At 31.2% G+C, this 15,943-nt stretch overlaps 1 protein-coding gene across 1 annotated transcript in view; it reads right to left on the reverse strand.

Annotated features, from left to right (window-relative positions):
* LOTGIDRAFT_210054 (hypothetical protein) overlaps nucleotides 1-15,063 on the reverse strand; it is a gene marked incomplete at its 5' end in the record, with an annotated part of 35,641 nt that extends 20,578 nt beyond the window's left edge. Inside the window, 30 exons of the mRNA XM_009061882.1 lie at nucleotides 125-326; nucleotides 613-704; nucleotides 923-1,213; nucleotides 1,483-1,591; nucleotides 1,705-1,900; nucleotides 2,060-2,174; nucleotides 3,068-3,274; nucleotides 3,515-3,716; nucleotides 3,935-4,197; nucleotides 4,486-4,656; nucleotides 4,847-4,961; nucleotides 5,085-5,176; nucleotides 7,509-7,720; nucleotides 8,060-8,291; nucleotides 8,661-8,824; nucleotides 9,126-9,216; nucleotides 9,450-9,543; nucleotides 9,779-9,957; nucleotides 10,080-10,185; nucleotides 10,326-10,462; nucleotides 10,487-10,581; nucleotides 10,685-10,901; nucleotides 11,108-11,303; nucleotides 11,487-11,612; nucleotides 11,828-12,023; nucleotides 12,327-12,516; nucleotides 12,814-12,949; nucleotides 13,144-13,233; nucleotides 14,442-14,641; nucleotides 14,968-15,063. Coding sequence (XP_009060130.1) covers nucleotides 125-326; nucleotides 613-704; nucleotides 923-1,213; nucleotides 1,483-1,591; nucleotides 1,705-1,900; nucleotides 2,060-2,174; nucleotides 3,068-3,274; nucleotides 3,515-3,716; nucleotides 3,935-4,197; nucleotides 4,486-4,656; nucleotides 4,847-4,961; nucleotides 5,085-5,176; nucleotides 7,509-7,720; nucleotides 8,060-8,291; nucleotides 8,661-8,824; nucleotides 9,126-9,216; nucleotides 9,450-9,543; nucleotides 9,779-9,957; nucleotides 10,080-10,185; nucleotides 10,326-10,462; nucleotides 10,487-10,581; nucleotides 10,685-10,901; nucleotides 11,108-11,303; nucleotides 11,487-11,612; nucleotides 11,828-12,023; nucleotides 12,327-12,516; nucleotides 12,814-12,949; nucleotides 13,144-13,233; nucleotides 14,442-14,641; nucleotides 14,968-15,063 — 4,812 coding nt within the window. The remainder of the gene's footprint in view (nucleotides 1-124; nucleotides 327-612; nucleotides 705-922; nucleotides 1,214-1,482; nucleotides 1,592-1,704; nucleotides 1,901-2,059; nucleotides 2,175-3,067; nucleotides 3,275-3,514; nucleotides 3,717-3,934; nucleotides 4,198-4,485; nucleotides 4,657-4,846; nucleotides 4,962-5,084; nucleotides 5,177-7,508; nucleotides 7,721-8,059; nucleotides 8,292-8,660; nucleotides 8,825-9,125; nucleotides 9,217-9,449; nucleotides 9,544-9,778; nucleotides 9,958-10,079; nucleotides 10,186-10,325; nucleotides 10,463-10,486; nucleotides 10,582-10,684; nucleotides 10,902-11,107; nucleotides 11,304-11,486; nucleotides 11,613-11,827; nucleotides 12,024-12,326; nucleotides 12,517-12,813; nucleotides 12,950-13,143; nucleotides 13,234-14,441; nucleotides 14,642-14,967) is intronic.
* Between the last annotated feature and the right edge of the window lie 880 nt (nucleotides 15,064-15,943).

Here is a 15,943-nt window from a genome sequence, read left to right on the forward strand (position 1 = left end):
AAGATAACCCAGTATGATAAAATGTATGAAGAAGAAAGTCTCTTACACGTTTAGGATTAAAGATAGAAAAATGTCTGAGGCCAAAGCTAGTGAATTGTGTGTAAAGTTCTGCAAATCTACTAACCTGTGATAAAAACTTGGGTAAATTAACATCACTAATAGCTTTCAATAATAAGACAGCTTCATCTTGTTCTGGATATTTCAATTTGAGGTTACCAGCAGCAGTTAATACAGATTTCACAGCTCTCATACCATAATCATAATGATGTTGTGAGGACAACAATTCAGAACATAGTTTATATGTAGCTACAATCTTATTAGATAAACTGAAATCAAATAACATAATGAATTTATAACATTGTAGAAGAATATAGAAGCTATGCAGGCCTGTTGAAAAGCAGTCACATGATAATGGACACAATGACAATCAATTCCAAGTTTCATTTTCCCCCCTTCTGCTTATTATTGACGACAAATTACTCTTCTTAATTTCACATTAGAAACGGTCAAAGGATCTTTTTCAAGCACAGTCTGTTAGGTTAAGAAGCTTTTTCGTAGTATTATCAAAGGGTTATTGTCATATCAATCGTTTTAAAATAAACAGGCACATACCTCCTAGCATCAACAAAACCCATAGAATATAAGACAATTTCACCAATTAGACCATAATCTGGTACCATCATAGCCACTGTACGGAACAATACCTGGAATAGAAGAGATATCCTTGAAGAAATCAACCCCTTTCATACCTTTTTGTATGTATTTTACACATTCTACTATGAATTTCAACAAAACTCCTGGATCAGCTTAGCAATAAAGCCTTAAAAATTATATATTAAATGTTATAACAGTGTTCATTCCCTTACAGATTACATCTGTAGAAGTCTTCAAAATAAAAGATATTGAAGAAATTCACACCAACCTTCAGATTATCAGGTAATTCTTGTCGACCAGCATAACCAGGGTTCATAGTAATAAACATAGTACAAGTAGGATTGAGAGATAATTCAGTTCCTTCAAATATAAATCTCTTCATCTTGCCAGCTATAGCCTGTTGTATAGTATGGATCTGTTGAGCTACTACAGATAATACTTCTAACTCAATACGATTAAACTCATCAAAACAGGCCCAGGCACCAGCTTGTGCTAAACCTTTAAAGAATTTACCCATAGCTTTAAAATCTAAACCATCTGAACAGTTAAATACCACACACTGAAAAAGATATCAAATTTCATATTAGCTTAGATTGATGAATATTTCATGGCTGACAAAATAGCATGTCAGACATAGTAACTTTCATGTTAATGAGAGCATTTAATTCTAAAAGACATTACTGTTTCTCCTTTCTGATATCACTTATCTAAGTACATTGATATTTGTTGTACTCACAAATAGATTTTGGGAAATTATCATTGGTTGTTGTTCTGCAAATGAGAACATCCAATATACATGTCATAAGATGTAACAGAAGTTCTGTTTACCTGTTTGGCTACAGCTTTAGCTAAATCTTTACATGTTTCTGTTTTACCAGTACCAGCTGGACCTTCTGGAGCACCACCAAGATTCAATTTCAAAGCTCCCATCAATGTTCTGAAAATATATTTCAAATCAAAATCCAATAAAATGACATTATGTATATGATCTGTAAGTCAAAGCAAAACACATTCCTTCTGATGAGGTAATAATGTCATTAAGAGACTTACCTATAACATCTATCAGTAAGTGGTGTAATGACCAAGCGAGGAGTGTTACCAAGATATTCATAACCATAATTGATATCAGTAGTTATCATTCTTACAATAACATCATCTTCCCAATAATATCGTAACTGAGCTAACCAATCAAAATCGTTGGCACTTCTGATCTTATTCTTGGCTAAAATGGCTACCACATCTCGAGCTGAAAGTAACAAAAAATTTGAGTAATGGCTAATGTTTCTACCAGGTAATGTTAAGTTACTGCCAAGATTCCAGAAATATTCAGTATTTAACTGAATCGTTTAGAGCAGAGCAATTCCAAGCTTTAGTCAAGTAGAAAAAAGAGTTACTGAAAACCTACCATGGACATCAACTACAGTTAAGGCACCAAGTGATGTTCTAGCTCCACCTTCTAATTTACCACGTACTAATTCTACTATTTCTTCTATCTGTTTATTACTCTTCTGTAGATATTCCTATTAAATAATATACACATTTTTATTACAGGGTACAATAAGGTTATATTCCAATCAGGAAACAAAGATTTATAAAAAGCAGAAACAGTGGTACAGTCAAGTAACCTAATTTCGTGGAAACCTATTATTCGTGGATTTCCGGAAATGATTAACAATTTACATGAGCGACCTTGCGCGACCTCCGCATTAGTTTGTTTTGATAAACATGGGCTTTCTCTACAATATCAGCTAGTAGAATGAATCCAGTAGTTTCAAGCAAGGTAAAATGTATTAATGTATACTTTGACAAATACAAAATGGCGGATTTCACTTATTACCACAAAGTGGACCATATTCTTATGTTGTTTCAGTGACTTTTAGCAATAAATCACGCTACGTATCTTATTTTGTCAGTCACTATTTTTGTTAAAAATCATGGTTCTTTGAAGGAATTGTCACTAATTATAATGAATTGATGTTAAAGATAAATACTAAGAGAAGTTAATTATACAACCCGGTATCCATACAACGTGTTTTTCTAGACTTATTTATAGATCAAACATTGTACCCGAAAATAAGTGTGGCATTCTGCCGCCATTGCCGAGTTGGTTGCTCATGAAATATTGGTCAAATATTGATTCATAAAGAAAATCGAAATAAACCAATTTTAATCATTTTGTAGAATATCTGAGGAAACATCTAAGGCATAAAATTTTTTTTTCGTTTTTTTAACTTTGACGAAATTCGGTGTTGAATCCTTATATCCACAAAAATAGGTTACACCACTGTATACCACACACAATAATGTATTGCAAATTTATTCAAAACCATTTAGAAAATTATTTTTCTCAAAATGATCTAAAAAATAAAATGTCGAAATTTTCAAAATATAATGAAAAGACTGAGAAACTTACATTCATGCCATTAGGTTCTTTCATAGCTTCAGTAACCTCTGATGTCCAATAAATAGTACTAACAGCTAACGTAACTTGTCCTGGCCATTCTATAACCCAACGTTTACGTGGGGTTTCTTTATAGGCTTTTACTGATTCTAATATAACTTTTCTTATAGAACTCATCATAACATCTTCTACTTGTAATAACCATTTCTCTACCATACCCTATAATGTACACAGTAAAAAAAAATAAAATGGCTTCTCTTCAGTGTCTTAAGAAGATAATGGGAAATGACAATAACACGCAATGTACAATGAGTGACATTTTACCAACAACACATCTACAAAAAAAATCAATTTTCAAAATCTTGATTGAACCCCAAAGTTTAAGTTCTAAACCTCAACTGCCTTCGCCAATGTGGCTAAACATTCACAACAAAATATAGTTTTAAATTTCACACATACCTTAGCTTTAGCAGGATATATCTTAGTACTGAAAGGTACAGTTTCATTTTCTGAGGATATCATTCCTACTATTTCTTGTTGTTCAGTAAATTCTAGTTTATGTATACCTTCAAAACATTTCTTTAAATGTGGCTGTACACGTGTAGGATCTTTAGTTTCTGACAGTATTTCTAATAACTCATCATTAGACAAGAAGAAAAATCTGAAAAAGTAAATAAAACATTCAGATTGTAAATTTCAATGTGTCAAGGAAGAAAAAATGATAACATCAGCTTCAAAGGTGAAAATTCACATGTATGGATAATCCAGGTAAGATCGATGACAAGAAGTTTGGTCAAGGACCAGTTGGTAGAAAGGATCTAAAGTGAACCTAAGTTGTTGTTTTTTTTCTTTCTTCCACAAAAAATCAAAATTACCAACCTTGGAAAGTATAATCTCTTTTTCTCCAAATAGGCATTTAATCCTTTCTGAATCTCTTCTAGCAGCACATTAGCTTCTCTCAATCTGCCCACCATATTAGCCTGTGCTGTAGCAGCCAGACAATGAGTATCTTTAATAGACTCAGTCATGATATCTCTCCAATAACTGTCAACTATACCAAATTTACGACCTTCTTCAGGCATCTGAGCCATAATATCTTCTGAACTAAAGATAGGTTCTAAATATAACCATGTAGCTTGACACTGAAAAAATACAATATAAATTAGATTTCATATTGGAAATTCAATGAAATTTAAGACAAGTTCCATGCCATTTGAAATAGATGTGTTTCAGAATGCAATCTTAATTCTTATAAAATTCATATTGTTGCAGGCAAGAAGGTTTCATCTTAGAAAGATTAAATGTTTCTTTCCTATTCTATTTGGCCTTCTCTGTCATGAGCAGTTCATAGTTTTTAACTTTGGACAAGGATCTAATGAAGATGGGGAAATTGCAAATGATATTTAAATAAAATAGAAATCTGTACCTACCTTCAACCATTCATCAATGATATCCTGCATCAAAACTAATTTCTCTTCCCATTCTTTCATTTCAGCTTCAAATGGTTTAATAAATGGTGAACCTCTCATAGTCTGAGCTTTAACAATATGGTCATCTAGTAATAGTTGAATTTCATCAACTGATGATAAAATACTCACACCCTGTAAATTAGATGGTATAAAGATAAGATTTTGAATAATTAGGGAATCTGATTTCAGCAAAATTACATCTTTATATTGACATTATTTTTTGTCTATTTTTGAGTGTCAATAAGTTTTTTTTGTAAAAATTTCATTCATTATAAGTTATATGGTATGGTCTCTTACACTTAATACAAAAAAATGTACTTACAGTATCTCTATATGGAATCATATCAAATACTAAATCTTTCCATTCAAATTTCATCTTTTCTAGTGCTTTCTCAAGTGAGTATTCTTTAGCTGCTGCAGCACCGATTTCCTCTAATCTACAATCAATATAGTTATATTTTTTCAACATTCTTAACTTTAATAAAGCTATTTTGAAAATATTTTTTTCTAAAATCATACCACTGGACAATTCTCATATTGTAAAAGAGATAATAACTTACCTAGCAAGATGTTTATTTAAACCATATTCTAACATTTTAGATAGTGAAATATCACCTTCAGGTTTAATATTAAAACCAACAATATCACTCATCTGAAATGATCAAAAATATCATATATGTTGGTGCTCTCATCATATACTGCTGATGTCTGTTTCAGATATAAAATCTTCATTAGGTAAACTAGTTTAACAATGAGGGTTAACTTTTCAATATTAGGACTTGAGGCCATTGAGCAAAGTAAGCATGAAGAATTTCAACATAACGATAAAAGGCTAATTGTAGGACTTTGCTACCGCAAAGTCCCAGTTTGTTTTTCGAAATGTCTATTCTTTTTTTTTTTTTTTTTCGATTTTTCCACAGGGCACACAGCCTAAACTATGCTAGCTGCAACATTTCTGAAATATGTTCTGACGTCGCATCATGGCGACCTACTTTTTAAATATAAATTGGAAAATTTTTGCAAAAATGCAAATTGCACATTGCAACCTGAGCAAAAACGGGTTTTTTGACCCTGAAAGCCACATTTTTGGGCCGATTTTGCTCGGGTTTTCATTTTTGGAATCTGTGACTAAATTCCGATGTGATATGAGTTAACAAATTTCAAATTTCGAAAATTCATAGCATACATTTTTTGGCCGATTTTCAAAATTTTTGGACCATTTTTCAGTTTTTTTCGGATTAATCTGAAATTTTGATAAAAGATGCATGTCACTAATGAAAACCATTTGATGTATTCAAAATTTTTGCGTCACTTCCGGTTAAAGTGGAAAATCGCTTTTCACTTCCGGTTGAATAACTTCCGGTGTGATTGAAATATTTCAACGAAATTATGTATATCGTTATTAATCGTAATTCTATGGCCGATTTTAAAATAAAATTTAGTCCGAAAAAAATACTTTGGCCGCCATCTTGATTTGATACTTTTTCATAAAACTCAAAATGGGGCTTCGGGGGAGAATGGGATTGGTCAAATTTTTATGTTGGTGTATACTTTAGTCGATGGCGACAAAAATGTTGCGAATGGATTTTTTAATTTGACTTTTGCAACTTCCGGTCGAATTTTTTTCAATTTTTGAAGGCTTGTATCTCGTGACCTTGACCTTTGATGACCTTGACCTTTAGTAGGTCAAAGGTCATTGACCTTGGCTATCAGATCATACTTTGAAATTTGACCTCCGACATCTACTTCAGGTTTTATAGCTGTCCGAAAATAGCCAAATTCGCAACTTTGTACTGCCCCTACAGGTGACCTAATTAACCTAGAGAGTTCATTTTTGCATATTCTGAATGGGCTTTATGAGCTCTTTCCAACGATATATCACAATGTATTGTAATGCAAAATTTTAAATTTTTAAATTTTGCAATCTTGGAAACCTTGAAAAAATTGATGAGGGCGTGGCACATCCGGGTTAAATTTTCATTTTGTTTACATTTTGTTGTCTGGAAAAAATATATATACAGTACAATTTTTCGGAAAATCCTTTTGCACACACTTACCTCATTACTTTAGCCCAATTATATCAAAATCTCAGATGATTCGACTGTATAGTTCGAAAAAGGGAACGGGTTTTAGAATTTCAATATTTTTAATTTTAGATTTCCAAAAAGGGAACGGGTTTTGAAATTTCCATATTTTCAATTTTCTATTTTGACCTTTATTGACTCTTGTTGACCTATATCTTTTGACCTGTATGATGTAGAAGCTTTAAATTTGGAACACAACATAACATTCAGAATATCAATTAACCTATGCACAAGAAATTGAGGTGGGCCTAGCACATTCGGGTTAAATTACTCATTATTGACAATTGTGGCAATGGACATAACTCGCAACGTATACATTCGTTCAAAATGGAACTTTGCATACAATTACTTCATCCGTTGAGCCACGTTGTCTTAGAAGTTCGATTGTTTCAGCTTTATAGTTCAAAAAAAGGAACAGCTTTTGAAAATTCAAAATTTTCAATTTTTGACCTTGACCTTTTTTGACCCTGATTTTTGTAGGATCAAAGGTCATTCACATTGGCTATCTATTTATACTTTTATATTTGCTGTCCTATCTCAACTTCCGGTTTTATAGCCGTATATATTTAAAAATTTTGATGACTTGTATCTCATAACCTTGACCTTTGTTGACCGTCTCCCTTTCAATGTCAAATGTTATTGACCTTGGCTATCTTCTGATACTTTCATTTGTGCAGTCTGTCTACTTCCGTTATAACAATCTTCCAAAGAATTCTTCTCAACTTTAGACAGCTCTTGCGCGTGATGTAATTATTGTAGAAGGTTGATTTTTTCAGAGTCTTTTGCATTTTGCTACATTTGCAAAGTCCCACTCTGTGCCACGTGTGGCTCTAGTTCTTATCTTTTTGCAATTCCAGTTAATCATAACTTTAAAACAAGTTGAACCAGATAGTTACTCACCATATCCCAATGTCTATCTCTAATACCAGGATTACAAATAGTTTGTAATATAGGCATATGTTGTTTAAATTTATCAATCTTTCCTTTCACACTATCAGCTATACGTCTAGGGCCAGCCTGATCACCAAATGTTTTAGTTAACTTATACATTGTTCTCCACATATCACCAACTTCATTTTCTATATCTTCAGCATTTAATTCTTGGAAAGCTCCTGGAAATTACCAAAGCCAAACTGATATAAATCTTCAAAAGATAACACGCAAAGAATTTGAAATAAAATTACATAATAATATGATTCCTCTCTTGCCATTATCTTTTTGGACTTTTATAGAGCAAAACCCAAATTCTTGTAAATATATGCATAATTTACAGCTTTTATCAAAAATTTATCAATTAGACCTGTTAATTTATTGACACAGTTGCTTTGTTGCAGCTTTCACAAACTTTTCACATAACTTTTGCTTGGTTATTTTCAAAAAGAGATATAAGTTTGATTAACATCAAAACATTAAATCCTTTCTTTGAACAAAAAACATTAAGTGTCACTTACCGTTCATCCATAGTTCATGTTTCTGATGAAAAGAATAAGCAGTTGTCCATAGTTTTTCATACGGTTCTTTCATAGTAAACATTAGTTGTAAATCAGGAAATGAACTTTGTTCCCATTCTAATAATCTCTCTTCTTCATTAATAGCTTGTAATTCATCTCTAGCAGCCTCCAAACATTCATGTAGATGTTTTAAATTTTCACAGTTATTCTTCATTTCATCTGAACTCATTATCTATAAAACAAAATAAAGATGAATGAATAATCTTGTTTAGACAATATTTCCTGAATGAATCAGAAAAAAGCAAGATGCAATATGAGAAATGAAAAATTCTGTTTTATTTTTGTGCTTACACCATTCAAAGAAGTAAGCACTGTTCTATTGGAAAAGCTTTGAATACTACTTTGGATCTTCAGCTTAGAAACAAAGCAAAAATTCAAACACATCTAATGTCAACAAAGAAGGATTTTTTTTTCAAAACAAATTCCACAGCAAGTCTGGAGGAAGTATACTGGGATGGAAGTTATTTTGGACAGATCATACTTGCAATTTAATATCAATTCTGTAACCCTGAGAAATCTAGCAATAATTAGCGAAATTTACCTCTTTCTTCTTGTAAGATTCCACTTTAGACATATATTCAGCTAGACGATTTTCAAACACTGACACCTTTTTCCTTAATTCATCTTCAATATGATCTCTCTTATTTAATATTCTAGACTGATTTAACTCAAACACTGTACGAATATGTTCTGGCCAGTGGAATACTGTACTGTTTAATTTGATATCTTCAACTATGAATAGAAATCAATGACAATGATAGAGAATGGTTCATCTTGAGGATACTATCCCTGGAACAGTAGTGAGTTTTGAGAAATAAGCTACAGACAGATTGTTTGCATTTAGATCATATCTCTTTTATATTATACATTTCTAAGATGGATCACAACATGTTGTTTCCAGAGCCTGTATCATATTCTGTTGAAGTGTAGTATTTACAGTGGTGAATACATTATCAGATATACTCCAGGGTATATTCCCAATTATACAGTACTTAACAATACTTACAAGGGAAGATGGCATAATCTAATAAAAACATTAATCTATTGGCAGCTTCATCTATTTCATCTTTTAACTTGTATACTGTTACTTCCATAGACTAAACATACAATCACAATAGTTAGTCATTCATAAACCAGATATTCTCATAACATTTCCATACAAACAAAGTGAGTACAGGTAATTTTTAACTTTGAAACTTTCAAAGCATATTCTCATTTCTGTATTGGTTTGGCATTCTATTATATTTTCTAATTAACACTAGACACTGAAATTCTCTTGAAGTGTTGAATTTCCCAGTATAAATCAACAGAACATTATGTAATTACTCACAGCTTTCAAGAATTCCTGAGTTTCGACTATCTCTTGTGTTGTATCAGGCATTTCACTGACTTTATCAGTCATTTCATCATAACGACGACAAATTCTAAAATAATTAAAAAAATGTGGACATTCCTTTACCCCCATACTTCCTTGTAATTGGTATTCTAACCAGCAAGAGCTGCTAACTTTTATAAAACCTATCTATTTAAATAGCAGATACCAAAAAGGCTTTTTACATTTTGAGCTGCCATTTAAAAGATATGGAACATTGCTTTAATTTGATTTGGTTCAATCACAATATAAAATATTACATGTACATCTTAAATTTCAAATCTTACCCCCTATTTAAGTCTCTATTTTCATCCACTTCAAATGTAATCAATTTTTCTCTCAGATTCTGAGCTCGTAGACATAATTCTTGGTTTAATTGTACACAATCCAGACAGAACATACTCAATGGTACAGTTATTCTTAATAAAGCTATTTCATTCTTTAAATCTTGTAAACTGTTGATTTTCTACAATAAAAAAATTTTCATAAGTAAACACAGAAACCTACAGACTACCTGAAAATGTGATCCATTTGACTCAAATCATTCCTAATATTTTTCTTTTTTCCAACAAAGTTTAAAATACCAACCTGTTTAAAAGCTTGAATAGAATGTCTCTCTTTTAGAAAACTAGATACATCTTGTTCAGCTTTGTTATTTAATAAATCAGAATATTTCTTGTATGTATTCAGGTATCTGTATAATAAAATAATCAAATTGGTAATGAATCTGCCAAAGAGTCATATCAAATTATATCCAACATTTCAGTCTATATTATTATCTCCATGTTAGCACCTAATTCAGAGACCCACTGCAGCATGCAAGGTAAAACTTACTTCTGAGGTCCAACTGTGTTATCTTTAAATATTTCCATAGCTTTATCAATAAAATCAGTAACTAATGTTTCTTCTAGTTTAACAGATCTTAAATGTAATTTCTGGTTTCTCATATCAGGGAACAATTCACATTCAACCTAGATGTAATAGAAATATTATACTAATAGTAGTAATTTATCATTGAAATTTAGGGGATGTGATATTTTTGCAAAATAGTGTAAATATGACCATGATAGGTAAATGTTACGAAACATTGCTTACAGAAGACAATTGTCAAAAGTATTAGCCAAACATCAAATCTTTTTATTTTTTTGACAAAGGATTCAAACTCACAGCACCTAATGATTAACATTATCAACTATCTATAGGAATGGGAATTTTTCTTAATAAACTTACCCTTGAAAGTCCTTCAGCACTGGCTATAATTTCTGTAAAACATCGTAATATGATATCTCTAATATCACGGAATAGGGGATCAAATAATATCTTCGGATCCTGTACCCTTAGTTTTATAATCATGACTTGTTTCATCACAAACTTCAATTCATCAAACTCTTCACCAAAATCATTACCAGCCTATAAAGATAGTCAAATATTTTATGTAAAAGAATAAGTTTCTACCTGTTTCAAGAATGTGACAGTCTCTTCACCTACAGTTCAATATTTTGTGGAATTTGGCTGACAATAGAAGAGGATCTAGTGTTTAAAACAAAACTTTTCAAATTATTCAATAAACCAGCAAAATTATATATTGTTGTCAAATATAAATGTAGGATCCTTACCTCATGTATTTGGAAGAATGCTAAGAAATCAGCCAGTGAATTAATAACCATACTTCGTAATTGTATGGACATTAAAGCTGCTACACATGAGAAGAATTCTGCTACTAGTTCAGTGGAATCAACTTCATTCTGTGGAACTAAATATTCCCATGTATCTTTCATATCAATGAACAACTTGGCACACGTTGGCACCCATCTATGGAAAAAAAAAACAAAAAAATTGTCTTATTGAAACAGTTCATAAGTTTACAAATTTGTTCATGTTAAACTTTATAAGTATATTTTTGGGTTTTTTTTTGTTAATGTAACCCAGTAAATGTTACATGGCTTTTTTTTTAAATATCTTAAGTAATTCTAAAATGCAATTTAACAAACTTACTCTTTTCGTAAAACTTCATGGGCTTCCCAACATTGTTTTTTAACTAAAGATTCAAATTCTGAGGGTAATAATGGTAAATCAGCATTCAGTAATTCTTTTAGATTGACAAATCTCTGATGAGCAAACCTGGAAAAATATTTTTTAAGTTAAACATACAAGCAAGCTCTCCAAGATACTGCAGTACTGTAGTCATTCAATAAGTCAAACATTTAAATAGAGCATTTGTCACAGAATATATTCTATATGACTTTCAGATGGATTTGAACATTTATACATATCATACTTATTATTTCATAAATTTATTGGTTTTTAGACCCCAATAATTTGATCAAATTACTTACTTATCAAACCAAACATTTTGTAAAGCTAACATTATAGGATTAGTTATAAACAAATAAGTTCCGTTATAACTTTTCATTCTTTGATACATATCATGCCATGGGACTGGAGCTCTTATCAGTCTCTGTGGAAATGGTTTAGGTGTCCAGGCAATAAATAATCTCTCCTTTTCTTCAGGATCTTTCAGTATATAATCAACTAAAATAAGAATAAATCAAACAAGTACATAAAAGATTGAAATATTTCACTACCAAATAAGAAGAATATCTAGTATGTAGTGTTATTTTGCTAAAAATGTGGTCAGGATAAATACAGTCCATAAATAGAGAATATGCTCAGAGAAAATTATTCATTTAAATAGTTTAATCTTGCCTTTAGATTCTGCAAATACCTTTCATGAACTTGTTTAATGAATAATTCTGTATTAAATAAACCGTGGTCATGGACAGAAAAATGTAAGCTCATATCAGGTTATTAGATGTCTATAAAAGAGATACTCACCAATAGATTTTCTTATACTTTGTCTATGATCTTCATGTATTTCTTCTATTAATTCAGTATGAATGTCCTCTAATTCAGGATTCTCTAATAAGGCTTGTGGAACTAAATTTTCTATTTCTTTTAATTGCCCTGGTTGAGGTGGTGCCAACATTTCCTTATTAATTCCTTTCTCAATATAGTAGTAATATCTCTGCAATATCAATACAGTAGTAAATAAAGAGGACATGTCCAAGTCAGAATGAATAAAAGCTGAAATGCCTCAAGATATGTGTGTTTATACTTTTCTATAGCAAACACTCAAGCAGCATAGTTGCTAAATTGACAGCAATGATAGCATCAACTGTTAAAACTGAATATCTGCATGAGACAGTTAATGACATCCTTGAATTGAAGAAGGGGATGTCATATCTTAATTTTGGTAAGTTACATATACCAGTAGCTGAAATTAATTTTTTATCAGCTGATAAAGCCAATATTTATAGTCTACCTCTAAATCTCTGTCAGAAGCTGAACCAGTTTTTTCTAACAGCTCTGTTTCTGCTTGTAACATAATATCTATCTGTTCTGTAGGTGTAAGTGGTCTACTGGGTGGTAACTCTTCAATATCTGGTAGAGGAGATGACCTAGTACCAATCCATCTACAAGGAACAATTCAAACAATTGGTTAGATGAATACCAAGACTTCACACTAACATAGTGAAAAATAGACATCAGATATACCACATATCACTATTAGAAAGATAAAAGGAACGAAAAAGGCTTTCAAGTAATTCCAATCTCATCCCAAAATTTCACCACAGAGTGATTGGATTCTTACCCATTTGAAGACTTTTGTTCAGACTTTCTCTCAGGTGACCCATCCTTCCTTCTTTTTTTAGATGGGCTAACAGTTGGTCCTCTTGGACTTCTAGATTCTTCTGGAATTAAAATTAAAGCATAAAAAACGAGCATTATCTTTATCTTTAGATCTAGTTCGTTATCGGGTGATTTATCTTATAAATTATCATCCTTGATATTAATTATTCATTCATCTAAACAGTATTTCAGTTTGATGATATTCACATGTTTCTTATCTTTAAACACTTTCTTTAACAATATTGTTTGCCTCAGACAATGGTTAGAACTGGAGAATGGTTCCATTCATGTTCCAATGTTGTAAGAGAAAAATAATAAGCAGAGTGCACTTCATTAATTAAAGCTCAAACTGAATTACAGCATTATCTATTTGTCATGTCTATTTCTTTAAAACAAACTGCATGTCTTCTTGAAGCAGATCTAGGCTTTGATATTTGCTCCAGTATATCTACTAAGTATGTTAAGTTTTTGGAGCATATTGATTAAATTTTTAGTTAAATCATAATTTATGTAAGCTTACTACAATAAAATATTTTCAATGTTAAAATAGTGCTCAATACATCAATTGTAGAGCGGTATTTATAAAATGTGTATTAGTATTAGAATTAACTGTTTAATGTATTAAAAGATAATCTTATTGACTAATAGTAATAAGATTAGGATTAACAATGTTATAAAACACATGAAGTTTGTTATAATAACCTGTGATTAGCATTAATAAGTAAAAATAAGCTACATATATAACATGATTTCATATCATGACACATTACCTAATGGGGGCAAATTTGTGGGTCCTGAAAATCAACAGAATGTATCAATACGGTTGTAAAATTTTAATAAAATACAAAGAAGGATAATGACAAAATGAAACATATTATTCTGATAAGATACTGTTGGCTTTTATTTTGATTAAAGAGACAGGTGTGCCTTTTTGGGGGGGTTGATTTTAATCTTGAATATATCATTAGAAGTACCGTACTAGAAATGTACAAAAATTGTATAATTCCTTTAAAAATATTTTGAACTAAGAATTTTACTAAGTTTTCCAATATACGTCATTTTCTATATATATCACAGAGTATCTTAAATTGAAGAGTCGTCATTTTAACATTCAATCGTGGATTTGAAGGCACGACGGTGAGCTTTGAACACAATAACTGTTTGGCTTAGCTAAAAATTCCGTTTCTAAGACTAAAGTATGATTGGTGGAAAAAAATGGCAACCTGTCCCATTAAGAAAGAATAAATTGTAAAGAGAAACAAAAGAAACAACTTACTTTTAGCTTTATTTCTATATATTTTAGGAAGGTCTCTTAATTTAAGTGTACTGGCAGAGGGTGTATAATTATTAGCTATTGATTCACTTGGAGTTCTGTGATATTTTTCTTCTTTAAATGGTGCAGCTAATGTCCATGAGGTACCTTTCATCAATGGTGGATGCTGACTGTTGCGTAACACAATCTGAAAGCACAAATTTGTTTGCTTTAAATCATATGCATTGGCAATGAATGTCTAAAAGTTTTATAATAAATCAAATAATCAAAACAATATGTCAGTGTAAAAGTATTATAAACATCATTATGTGTTTCAATGTAAATTTCATTTGTATCACTTATTTTTTTCTAAGCTTTCATTAAGATGTGACTTGAAATGAAATGAAATGCATTTAGGAGCATCAGCACCAAACGGGCTATATAACTCCAAGATGTGAATTGAAGAAAGAAAAATATTGTCATTATCCTGGTAAGACCATAAGATCTTGAAAATTTTATTTGAAGAACTCTTACTTGATAAAGATCTGATGGCTCTTTAACTGTGCTTGGTAAAGCTGGTAGACCAGGTAAACCTCGAGATTTACTACTACTTTGTAAAGGGGTAGTCATCATCTGAAATTACAATGAAAGAGAGAATGTAGTTTCATCAATTTTATCATCAAATTCCATTTTTAAAGTATTTAAATAAATCTACTTGTTTGTGTAGCCCATTATTATTACCAGACTCCAGAGCCATGTGATTACATTTACAAATCATTTCAAATGGATAAGTGATATCTAGCTTAGACTTGGTAATAAACTTAAATCTACTTGAAGTGCTATTTGAAATGAAACAAATCTCATCTAAAATAACGACTGGCTCTTTTTTTTTTTTTTTTTAAAATAAACTAAAAATTGTAAAAAATCCTGAAAAGTTACAATTAAATTTTTCTGCTCACCTTAGCGCGTTCTAAAGCCATCTTAACGATGAGCAAGTTCGCCGAGTTCTAATAAAAGTGAAAGTTTTAGCTGAACTAGAATATTGAAGAAGTGGACGGATTCATGCCATGATGACAGAAACTTGGTCCTTTAGCTACAAAAGTAAAAGACGTTTTGTTCTCTGTCCTCCATGTTTGTAATCAACATCCGGGGATTTTGTTGCTAGGAACTCGCTATTGTAGGGGCTAAACGAGCACTTCCGGTAGCAGACGAATTTTAACATTTTGGGTTATTTTTTTAGTTAATGCATTACATGACATGAAAAGTCAGTCAAATTCTTTCCAACAGTTTTATTGGAAAGAGCTCTTCAAATGCCCATAAATATTTCATATGGCAAGGTTTATTTGGTAAAAAATTGCATAGATCTAGGGGTTTTTTTATTTGAATTTTTCCAAAGAAAGCAAAGGGACATTACTCGTGCACAGTCATATTTGTATACACGTACCTGTCAAACAAAACGATTATCACCTTGGGGACAAATTATGGCCGATATCCACCTTTATCTCTTAGT

This window comes from Lottia gigantea (assembly GCF_000327385.1).
Source record: "Lottia gigantea unplaced genomic scaffold LOTGIsca_5, whole genome shotgun sequence".
Lineage (NCBI taxonomy): Eukaryota > Metazoa > Mollusca > Gastropoda > Lottiidae > Lottia > Lottia gigantea.